At 40.0% G+C, this 11,947-nt stretch overlaps 1 protein-coding gene across 1 annotated transcript in view; it reads right to left on the bottom strand.

The window, feature by feature from the left end:
- Positions 1-327: 327 nt before the first annotated feature.
- The window catches only part of OBI1 (ORC ubiquitin ligase 1), a 31,252-nt gene continuing 19,632 nt past the window's right edge, over positions 328-11,947 (bottom strand). The window contains exon 6 of the mRNA XM_045011209.1: positions 328-2,702. Within this exon, the coding sequence (XP_044867144.1) occupies positions 1,148-2,702 (1,555 nt within the window). The 3' untranslated portion in view covers positions 328-1,147. The remainder of the gene's footprint in view (positions 2,703-11,947) is intronic.

The raw sequence follows: 11,947 nt of genomic DNA, 5'->3' as shown, positions 1-11,947 counted from the left end.
TATGGTAATGCAAAGAGACCAATCTTGCTTTGCTGCTTAATTGGTCTCCTTTCTGTAGCAGATCATCAGATTATGTTGACCTATTCAGTACTTAACGGAAAAAAGTCACCTCCAGAAAAGCTGAAACCAATTTCCACCAACTGCATTGACGCTGACACCAGAATGGCAATGCATCCAACAGGGAGGGGGAAGATGCGAATTTATTCCAAAATTGTAATCCCAGTCTTATAAAAGTTTTATACACAGTTTTCAAAATTATAAAAAAAGGAAACTTTTCCAGTTCTTCCTGTGCTAGTCCAATATCTGAGGCAACATCAAAGATTATAGTGCTTATGACATCTTTTATTCAATTCACATAGAAAAGCATGCAGTATTAATGTAAAACAGTACAGTATTAATGTAAAATGTTCAGTGCACATTAGGTAAACAAGTCATTAGCATACAAACCCATTTTTATGGTCTACACAGGCGTACTGAACATGTTCTGAACAACAATGCTTTGTGGAAACTAAATTAAAAATTGTGCTTAACTTAAAAAAAAAAAAGCCATGTTTTCAGTCTTAAGGAAGAGAGGTTTTCCAACTGAAATGCTGAAACAAGAGAGAGGCTGCTACATTATATACACACACTTTAAACTACAGTTTCAGTATAGAATAGTGCCATGCAAATAGGTCTAAGCAGCAGTAGCAGTTTCCTCTGGAAGTAAATTTTTACAACAAGAATTTACAGTGTTTTATGGCAAGTGAACAATTATTACCAGTAGCAGCGTTACAATTACCATTACCGTGTAGCATAGGAAATTAAACTTTTAAAAGCAAGTCCTTTCCCGTATAAAGGGCTGGTTTAACAAGAACATTTAAAATTGGGTCATATTCAAGGAGGACATAACTGCTGCTCAAAGAGAACTTCACATAACCTGACAGTTAAAAAAAAAAAATTTACAAAACAAAACCTATCAAAGAAGAAAGCTCTGAATGATTCTTCTCTAAGTGAAACAATTTGGGGTGCTGAGAGAACATTCTGCTTTCACTTGGTCAAAAGGGACAGAATCAGGTCACATGGAACTCACCAGAATCAAGTTCACTCGGGCATTTTTAAATGTTCCCATGTTGGCACTAAGACTATTAACTTCAATTCAACAAGAGAGTTAGTTTTTAGTAGTTTTTGAGGGACTAGCACTAGAAAGGCTGCTTTGAATTTTTCTTTTGGTCGACTGATTGACACTCTTATGTTTCTTTTCAGGAATAAAGGAAGAAGCCCAAGGAGACTGAAGTTGGTTGTGAAGATTATGAATCTCAGATGACACTTTAAAAATAGAGGAACCCAACTTTTGTTCTTCAAATAGCCTTTGTGAGTTACTGAAAAGAAAACTTTGGGAACACTCTCTTTGAAATAAACAGTTCTGAGGTTTGATTTCACTAGTTTCTGAATTTCGGCCTGAAAACAATGGGAAGTGTTCATTCATGTCTAGTCCAGATGGAGAGAGGATTGAAAATGTAGTAGGTTTCCAATCTACCAATTGCTCACTTGATTCAGGACATTTTACATTGTTTTGTTTGTTCCTTTCTTCCAGCTTCTTATCTGATTCATTCAGGAGTTCAGAACACTGTGTTGACTTTGAAAGATTCTCAAGCTCAGAGGACTTAAAGTTGTAGTAAGGACTCTTGCTATTGTCAGATTCTGACATCATGGAGTCCAGCTCAGAAATTTTGTCAAGGTAAGCGGCATCCATGGATGCTTCACTGGACGTTCTTGTGCGGTTCATTTCTGAAGAGCGGATAGTATGTAATCTTTTAGATAAAAGAAGTTCATGCTTATCGCTGGACTTTGCCAATGGCTCTCCTGAATGACTAGTAATTGCGTTTTGCTCTGAACCTTCAAAATCTAAGTTTTCAGCATAGTTTGTTGAGCAGCTATTCCAAAACACTGGCTTTGCTGAAGTAAAACAAGTCACCTTCTTCTGGCTGTTGCAGGGGCTTGCACTATGATCGGGAGAATCTTTGTTGCAATCATCTGAAGTGTCACAAAAATCATCAAACTCCAGTTTCCTTAGAAAGGCAGATGGCTTCCCCGTACTCTCTTGTTTTACGAGTGGACTCTCTTTGATATCAGGGGTGTTCAACTGGAGACAACTGAGAGACAAAGAAGGTGTACATGGTGCTGGAAGCTCATAAAGTTCTTCATCTTTATATGGTGCACAATCCTCACCTTTATCCCACTGTGGTTCTAAGCAGGCATCCATATTTGTAGCAGCTATATCCAGGAGAACTTCCTGACACCCTGAAAATAGTTCTTTGTTTGTCGGACGATTGTGCGTGACTGGCCCATTTGAACTGTCTTGACTAGCAGAGTTTGAGCAAGCACCATCACTATCTAAGAGTCCATTACCTGACAATTGCTCAAGACTGTCAGGACTTTGGCTGGTAGTTAAAGTCTTTTTCTCTAATCTTTCTACTTGGCTTTTCAATGATGCAATGTCTTCTTCACTGCTTTCACTTCCTGTATTATCTGTGAAAAGTGCTCTCTCACTAACAGTACTCACATTTTGGGTTTCTCCACTTGATCCTTTCAGCTGCGTAAGCTGACCCTCCAGTTCTTCTATGTACTTGTCACTTCTTTCCAGTGCTTTTTTCAGACGGTTCATTTCACGTTCACACTGCTCTACTTTGGACTGAAGCGCAGCTGCTGTAAACCTACCAAACCTGCAAGAAATGTGAAGAGAGAAAATGTTAAGTAGAAAGAATTGATTTGTGCTACGTTTTTTCAAACCTTGACGCAAATAAATTTCCTAATCTAGTTTCAAGAAGAGACAATACTGTCAACACACACCATGTTAATTTGAAAGTAAAAAATATAGTCCCATTCGGGATTGTAGTTACCGGCTAGTAATGAAAAAAATCATATTGTATAGGTGGGAGGTGAATACATGAAACACCTCTACCACTCAAAATTATAGTGAAGCAATAACAAGCAGAAGATTACCCTTCCAGGGGCTGGATCTATCAATTCAACTCAAATATGCATGAAGAATTATCCCCTAAAACAATGGCAAAGATTTATGGGAACATTTGAATGGTGGTCCACATCTTGAAATATTTACATTCAATCATTTTCCTACAGTAGAGCAGAGTTTTACAATACATTTCTTACACAATGTCACCTTGTCAAATATAAAATGCCAATATGAAATTCAGAAATTGCAACAATCCTTAGAGGTGGTTTTAAATACTTATTTGGACCATTTCAATTACATTCATCTTAGCCTCTCCTTGGGCTTCACATGTACTTTAACTTAGTTCAGTGCTACCTGGTTTTATAGGTTTCACCATTGTAATGTCAATCTAATTACACTTCCTGGATTCCAATATATAAAATTGGCATTTGTGATTGCAAGAGTGGCACATAATACTTTTGCACAATTTCTAGCTAAAGCATTTGCAAAGTTACAAAAGAAAGTTTAAATACCCCCAACCCACTCTTACTTTAGGGAAGGCCATCTATATGCCTACCCAATTCTAACCTGCCTCTGACAGGTAGGCATGAGGGAATCTCCTGCTCCATCTGAGACTTTTAATTTACAGAAAGAAAAATTCAGTTCGGATATTATGAGGAGGGAAAAACCTGCAGCCACTTTAAAAATCACATCATCTATTTATGCTGGGCTACTTGCTTTTCCCCCTATGCACAAGCACTGATTTGCATTCACTTACAAGAGACTATTACCAGGCACAGAGACTGTGCATATAAGGTCCTCTTTCCCAACCCCGAACTTTTGTTTCCCAGCCCTACATATCACAACCCTCAGGCCAATGAGGTCTGAATGCAGGTGCATCCCCAGTCTGTGAATATCATCTCTGAAACAGCCAGAGGCATTGCTACAGAGCAACATGTGTGTTGCCAGCAAAGGACTGAGTCAGATTTTGATTCTTAAGAACATAAGAAAGGCCGTACCAGGTCAGACCAAAGGTCCATCTAGCCCAGTATCTGTCTACCGACAGTGGCCAATGCCAGGTGCCCCAGAGGGAGTGAACCTAACAGGCAATGATCAAGTGATCTCTCTCCTGCCATCCATCTCCATCCTCTGACGAACAGAGGCTAGGGACACCATTCTTACCCATTCTGGCTAATAGCCATTTATGGACTTAGCCACCATGAATTTATCCAGTCCCCTTTTAAACATTGTTATAGTCCTAGCCTGCACAACCTCCTCAGGTAAGGAGTTCCACAAACTGACTGTGCGCTGCGTGAAGAAGAACTTCCTTTTATTTGTTTTAAACCTGCTGCCTATTAATTTCATTTGGTGACCCCTAGTTCTTGTATTATGGGAATAAGTAAATAACTTTTCCTTATCCACTTTCTCAACATCACTCATGATTTTATATACCTCTATCATGTCCCCCCTTAGTCTTCTCTTTTCCAAGCTGAAGAGTCCTAACCTCTTTAATCTTTCCTCATATGGGACCCTCTCCAAACCCCTAATCATTTTAGTTGCCCTTTTCTGAACCTTTTCTAGTGCTAGAATATCTTTTTTGAGGTGAGACCACCACATCTGTACACAGTATTCGAGATGTGGGCATACCATGGATTTATATAAGGGCAATAATATATTCTCAGTCTTATTCTCTATCCCCTTTTTAATGATTCCTAACATCCTGTTTGCTTTTTTGACCGCCTCTGCACACTGCATGGACATCTTCAGAGAACTATCCACGATGACGCCAAGATCTTTTTCCTGACTCGTTGTAGCCAAATTAGCCCCCATCATGTTGTATGTATAGTTGGGGTTATTTTTTCCAATGTGCATTACTTTACATTTATCCACATTAAATTTCATTTGCCATTTTGTTGCCCAATCACTTAGTTTTGTGAGATCTTTTTGAAGTTCTTCACAATCTGCTTTGGTCTTAACTATCTTGAGAAGTTTAGTATCATCTGCAAACTTGGCCACCTCACTGTTTACCCCTTTCTCCAGATCATTTATGAATAAATTGAATAGGGTTGGTCCTAGGACTGACTTCTGGGGAACACCACTAGTTACCCCTCTCCATTCTGAGAATTTACCATTAATTCCTACCCTTTGTTCCCTGTCCTTTAACCAGTTCTCAATCCATGAAAGGACCTTCCCTTTTATCCCATGACAGCTTAATTTACGTAAGAGCCTTTGGTGAGGGACCTTGTCAAAGGCTTTCTGGAAATCCAAGTACACTATGTCCACCGGATCCCCCTTGTCCACATGTTTGTTGACCCCTTCAAAGAACTCTAATAGATTAGTAAGACATGATTTCCCTTTACAGAAACCACGTTGACTATTGCTCAAGAGTTTATGTTTTTGAATTCTTGAATTCCAATCCCTGAACACCAGCTGAGTGATTTTCCAGAGGTGGTGTATGCTAACAATTACAGCCGAAGCCAATGGAAGCCTGGGGTGCTCAAAACTCCTGAAGAAGTTGGATACAGCATCAACCTCATTGGTGTTACTAGAGAGGGAGGAAACCGCAATTTACACCACCTACGGAATAGGCTACAAATCTCGTTTTCAGCTCAAAGTGGCAAACCAGTACAAGACAAGCTTTCCATATTTAGCCATGCATTGCTTGCTAAATAAGGAATAACTTTGCTATTACATATTTTTAAAGGGAGACATGACACAATATCTGAATTTGGTTTACTTCGTGTATAGTCAGTTTCACCATTTTCCCTGTATAGTTAGTAGGTTCTTCCCCATGGTGTGGGTCTTTCATATGTAGCAGAATGGGAGGGGAAAATGTTTTAAAAAAAAGAAACAACACTGATTGTAAATCCATATACGTTGGCAAGGGACTCAGACAGGTGGAGTACCCGATGCCACTTTTCACTCATTGTTTTTTTTAAACAGCCTAGATTTAAAGTTCACGATGTTCCATTAAATACAGTATGTTAACACATCTTGGCTTGTTTTTCCCCTTAATTTCAAAACTCAAATAGAGATAACTCACTATGGCATATTTGATTTATCTGAGCACTGCAAGGATCACGAAAGATTTTTCCCTGCTTCCCAGGCCAGGGGCACTGTGCTGTACTTATTTTTACTTCCTCTGAAGACGTTGGTATAGGCCACTGTATAAGCTAGCACAGTAGATGCAGTGTCTCATCTGATATGGCAACACACACACACACACACACACACTAAAGTCATGATTAGCTTAAAAGCTAAGTGTAATCACCAGAGAAAAATAAAAATTGCTTATGCAGAGTAAGCAAAATTTTCCAGAGATTGTTGTAACAGACACTTTAACATAGAAATGTTTAACATGTTTTACATTTATATGCATACCTGGCAATTTTTTTAATGGAAGAACTGTGTAATATGTTTATTTAATGCAAATAGCATTAGTGACAACCTCAGATTTGCTTACCAAGAGGAAGCAATGTAGTCTCAAGTGCAAGTTTTAGAACACGTGTCCTCAGGAAAAAATGAAGTTTGTCATTCAAAAACAAGCAGCATTGCTAATATGTTAATCGTTGTAGGGAGACGTGTCTGGGAATTTGTGTCCTAGAAAAAGGACCACCTACAAATAGTTACACCCGGAATGAAGCATCAAAAGTAGTAGAGCAACTTTCTATCCCAACTTTGAGGCTTGTGTGCATTTAAAACCCAAATTTTCAAGGCTTCCATACTATTTTTTCTCCCCAGCCAGCCATATTAGTTCAAATATTTAAGTAGATTACTCTATGGCCAGGAAAAGGTTATAGTGACTGTCCACACATTGGAGTGTCTTAATAAGAAAGTTGTGATCTGAAGATTTAAAAAAGTCTGACATCTGAGCTCCAAGTCAGAGTGCCAAGAACATAGATAGATTCGAACACTTTCAGGAGAATTACTTTCCAGCTTGTGGATATCATGAGAAGCCCACCAACAGAACTGCAGATATGCCATGTGAATGTTTTGGGGCAAGTACTTAATAATTTTGTTGAGAGACTCTGTCTCCAATATTTTCAATGTTAAAAAAACCCAACAGTAATATATAAAGGAAGCCTGTTTCTAGTCTATTCCTATATCTCAAGTTCATCCTTTCACCCCCAGCAAGTGTAGAAGGCTGCCAGCCTAATGGAGGTCCATACGCATGGTCCCAAACAACAGAAATATATAAAATCACTCCCTCTCTCAAGTTCTCTCTTCAGTTGAGTTTTAGCCACAAAAAATATTGCAAGTCAAAGCTGGCAATGAGAAGTTAAACAGCCAGTTCCTCATCTACCTCTGCAAAAAGTTACCAGCTGTAAGTATTTCTGTAGAGTAACAAGAACTGACATTCCTTTGCAGATATTACTGCAAGCTGTTCTTCAATAGCTCTGTCATATTTAAATCAAAGTGAGATTCAAAAGTGTGTTCTCACTCAGAAAAGTGACAATGTAAAACTAAAGGCAGTTCGGACTCATGTTTATTGTCTATCACTAACTCCAGATCAAGTCTGTTTAGTTTCAAGTCAATAAATTTATTCTTTTCTAACTACCAGCCCAGCAAACTCAGCTTAGATTCTTTCCTTCCCACATCACCTCAGTAATAATTGTTCTGCAAGCCAAATTATGCCCTCAGCTCTGTACGTGCATAGTTTAAACTTATACAACAGAGTAAGTATAATAAATTACTAAAGCAAACAAGCCCTTTGTATTTTAACCATATACAAAGCACTAAAATAACATGGAGGTTTTGATTTCAAGGGGACAAGACAGGAATTCAAGATCAAAACAGCAGCTAGTCTCACAGCCCTCTAGTATATATACCCATGAAACACAGGGATCTCCCACAGGGTGTGGAGTGAGGGAGGGGATGTGGTGCATGTTAACCCTGCAAAGCCCAAGACAATAGACTTAAACCACCCTGGAATTATCATCTTAGCAGCTGTTCAGGGGCTAGATATCAGGGCCTCTGAAGTCTGTGGGCTCCTAGATTTTGAGGGGGTCCATGGATTGATTCATGGGGGGGGATAAGAGGAGAAGAGGCTCAATTGGGCTGCTGTGAACTCTCTGCAGGTAGCTCCTCTGCTAAACTGTCCTCTAGTTACAGAGGGTGAGGGGCAGGAGAGAGGGGAAGAGCTGCTCTGTGGCAGGAATCAGGTATGGGGGTGGCGGGGGAGAGGGGACAGAGCACAAAGAGATACAACACTATCCTCCTCCTCTCAGCAGCAGCACCTCCTCCCCAAAGATAGAAGGCTACATCGCCACAGCTCTAGACAGCAGCAGCTCCTCTTCTGTCCCTGGAAGAGAGGAAGAGAAGGAAAAGGAGGGAGAAGTAAGCAGGGAGACACTGGGATCCAGGGCGAAGAAAAAAAATAGAATATGGGTGACAAAAGGGGCTAAACAACACAAAACCAACAGACGACAGGGTGTACCAGGAAGGGAGGGAGGGAGGCAGACAATGGAAAGTGGGATGAACATGAAAGATACAGAATGAGAGGAAAGGGGATGCTACCTTTGAAAGAATAAGACTCCTTAGAGCATCACAGGACCAAGTGGCATGGAGGCTAGTGAAAGCAAGGTTAGTGCTCTGCACCGACTAGTTCTTAATAGCTGTGTTGTGATGTTTTAATACATACATGTGAAAAATGGGCCATATGTTCTTCTTCAAAAGGTTAATTAGTCTAATTACTACCTGCTGAAACCACTCCTGCTGGTTACAGAGCGAGTCTCGTTCTTATAAGATTAAGCTACACCAGCTCTGGCTGAATGTTTTTGGGCACTGCTATAAGAGGACTGGGGAACGAGGACAGAGGAATTTCCCTTTCCCAGAGGAGAACCCAAGGTTTGAAGCTGAACAAAAACAAGAATGTTCACTTTTTAGGGAGGATCTTCAGTGTTGGGATTGAGCATATTAGAAGTGTATTAGCAAAATGAGAGTTTGAAGATAGGAAAGGAAGTGGTCTCATTTTCATGCACTGATATTCCATCAGTGTGGATGACTACTGGGAATCAGCAAGCAGGAGGGAGAAAAAATTAGAACTCGGGAAAGATAAGATAAGCAACGGCAGCGTACAGGTCCCAGTGACCAAAAGCAGCAATACATCCATGTTGTGAATGGCTGAAGCAAGGACCATACTTGGGAGTATCTCTCTGCCCACTGTGTTGATATGGATATTATAAAGTGATCCCTAATGATGTCCAGGAGAAATTTATTACAACTTCTGAGATTGCCATTCTGACCCTGTATGTAGGTACGAATGTTTCAGCAGGTATCATATTGTATGTAGCAGCACAACACCAGTTGTCAGAGAAACATTAAAGGACTCATTTAAAACAGGCAGAAAACAGGATTTTTTTTTTGTTTGTTTAAAAAGACGATTCAGCTTGAGGGGGGAAAAAAAAACCCATGTACATAGAACAAAGATATTCAGTGGACAGGAGGTACCTGGAAAGCAATGACACCAAATGACGCTTGCACTGGCTTTTTAATAATAGTGGACAGTAAATAAGAAATGCACACAGTGCAATAAGGAAACAAAAAAAAAAAAGCCAATGCAAGTCTGGGCTGCATACAGGGGTAGGCCACATCATGGAGCAGGGAGTTAGCAGTCTCTAGAGGACATAGATACAACCGTTTTTGGAACACAGTAAGATGTTGAGAAATTGGAGGGAGCTCTGGTAAGAACTATAACAAAATACTGCAGGCTAGAGGAACTGATATACAAGGAAAGATTTTAAAAGTGACATATGTAGCTTGGGTATGAATGACTAACTGATGAGAAGGAAACATGGTCACAGTCTATACGGAATTTAGACTTTTGCCACCCCTGACAGAGGGTTCCGAAAAGGAATTTCAACATCTAGGAGATTATATTTCCAACAGCCACCATTACAAGGAATGGATGAAGCTGCCAGGTGCCTGGACTCTTCTTAATGGTTCTCAAACATGAAGGTGCAGCTCTCCAGGAGGTCTGGAGTTTAGGCAAGCCCAATAACTAACTGGGCCTGAATAATCTGAAGAATTGAGAGATGGAAACTGTTGGTCTGGAGATGAACAGGGGAAATTAAACGTGGTACCTCTCCTCCAGCAGGTCTAGGCTGGTGGATTAGGAAAACAGCCCTGAAGTGAGGCAAAATTTGGTGTGGGAACCAGTGAAATTTTGTCCAGCTTCAACAAGCAACTGTGATGCTGAAACTTCAGCAACATCCTGCAAGTTTCCCAGACAGTCTTCTGGAAGGACAGAGCCCTGATGAGATCATCCAGGAAGTGATTCCCAAGTGGATCCCCTCCTTCTCCGGGTTGCTTAGCCCGGAGAAGACTACTAGGATCAAGGACAGGCCAAGAAAAAATAGCCATCAAGCATGTGGCTTTTTGAAATCTGAAGCAAGAGTAGCTGCACAGATGTTGGAACCTTGCCTCAGTGAGGAACATTTGGGGTAAAGCCTATCATTCATTGCTTTCCATTAACAGACACTGATGGTTCACAGCAGAAAGTCTGGAAGAGCAGTGTTCAAACTCTAGTCCATCTAACTTGGAACAGAAATACGTACTTATATATGTTTTACACACTGAACTTGAGCAAAAATCAACATATTGACATAACATTGGAAAGTATCCCCTTTCATCTTCTGCAGGCAACCACATAACATACACACACCTCTTCCCCACATGATCAATACCCAACACAAAAAAGAAGTGTCGGTCTCCTTTAGGCCACGAAGGATGGCTGAGCCCTATTTGTTGCATGAAATGGCATTGTTTATTTCTGAGTTGTAGAAGTAGGATGTGAACAGAATCCAGAAAGAAGCAAAAAAAAAAAAAAAAAGGGCTGCTTGCAGGATTCCAAGAACCACCTGAACTTCATTTGAAAAGAACCTCCTTTTTGGCCTAAGAGGGTTGGAGAGGCCAAACAACTGTATTCAAAGCCTCTCCAAAAAATTAAACAACAGTCAGTTTGCATCCAAGGATGGCGAGTATCACAAGGCAAGAAGGATGAGGTCTTCTGAGGCATCCGACAAAACTGACCATAAGGTTTGCAAGTCCTGACTTAGCTGCTGGAGATTAAAACTTTTGCACCTAGAGTGCTGAAATTTTCCTCAGAACTTTGTCCCACAACACAGAAGCTCAGGAGATAATTATACTGGATGTATCTGTTCTCAGGGCTGTTGAAGGGTGTCTTTCCTGGAAGCGGACAGCAATTGGTTTCAGAGTATTGCCCCAAGAGCACTCTTGCTGTAAAAGTCTGAGAGATGGGAGTCCAGTTTTGAAGCCACAGAAGAGAGATGTGTTCTCTACTGTATACATTGCACACTGCAACCTGTCATACTTCCTTTTACTAGGGGCCTTCCATTCATTCACAAGGCCACTTGGTTGTCCAGCAACTGAACTAGGAACACAGTGTCTCCTTTTCCAACTTTTTTGGGGGAGGGCGGGGAGAGGATGCTGCAGGGGTAGAGAATCTATTGCAATAAGGGACAATCTTGCCATATTTGAAGAAACTTCCTATCAGTTTTGAAAAAAAAAAAAAAAAAAAGTCCACTGCTGACACAAGTTTCTATCTTTACCCAAGTTAGCCGGAGCAAAGATCATTCTGAAGTTCTCAGTGAAATTTGTTCAGAGAAGTTGGAATGCTAATTCATATAACAATGAACAATTTTGATTTTTCTACAGGACATATCAAGACTCTTCCTGCCACATTACAGATGTAATTTCATGATTGCTCTGTGGGAAACCAATCGAATTCACCTTAGAAAGACTCAAAGCAGTTTTGGTTTTGTTTATAAATAATTAAAATATTTCCAGGTTTTGTTTATATATATATTTAGAAAATAGTGAACAAAATTTGTTTTAGAGTTAAACAAAATAGTATTTTTATGCAAAATTCAGAGATTACAATGCCCCAAATTTTAAAAATAAATGGCAAGATAAACCATGAGATTAAAATGGATGGAAAAAAAATATCAGCATTAATGCCACTATATTCTGAATGCTACCGAAAGCGTCTCAGAC

Source organism: Mauremys mutica, chromosome 1 (assembly GCF_020497125.1).
Source record: "Mauremys mutica isolate MM-2020 ecotype Southern chromosome 1, ASM2049712v1, whole genome shotgun sequence".
Taxonomy (NCBI): Eukaryota; Metazoa; Chordata; order Testudines; family Geoemydidae; genus Mauremys; species Mauremys mutica.
This window is presented reverse-complemented; position numbering and strand designations above follow the sequence as displayed.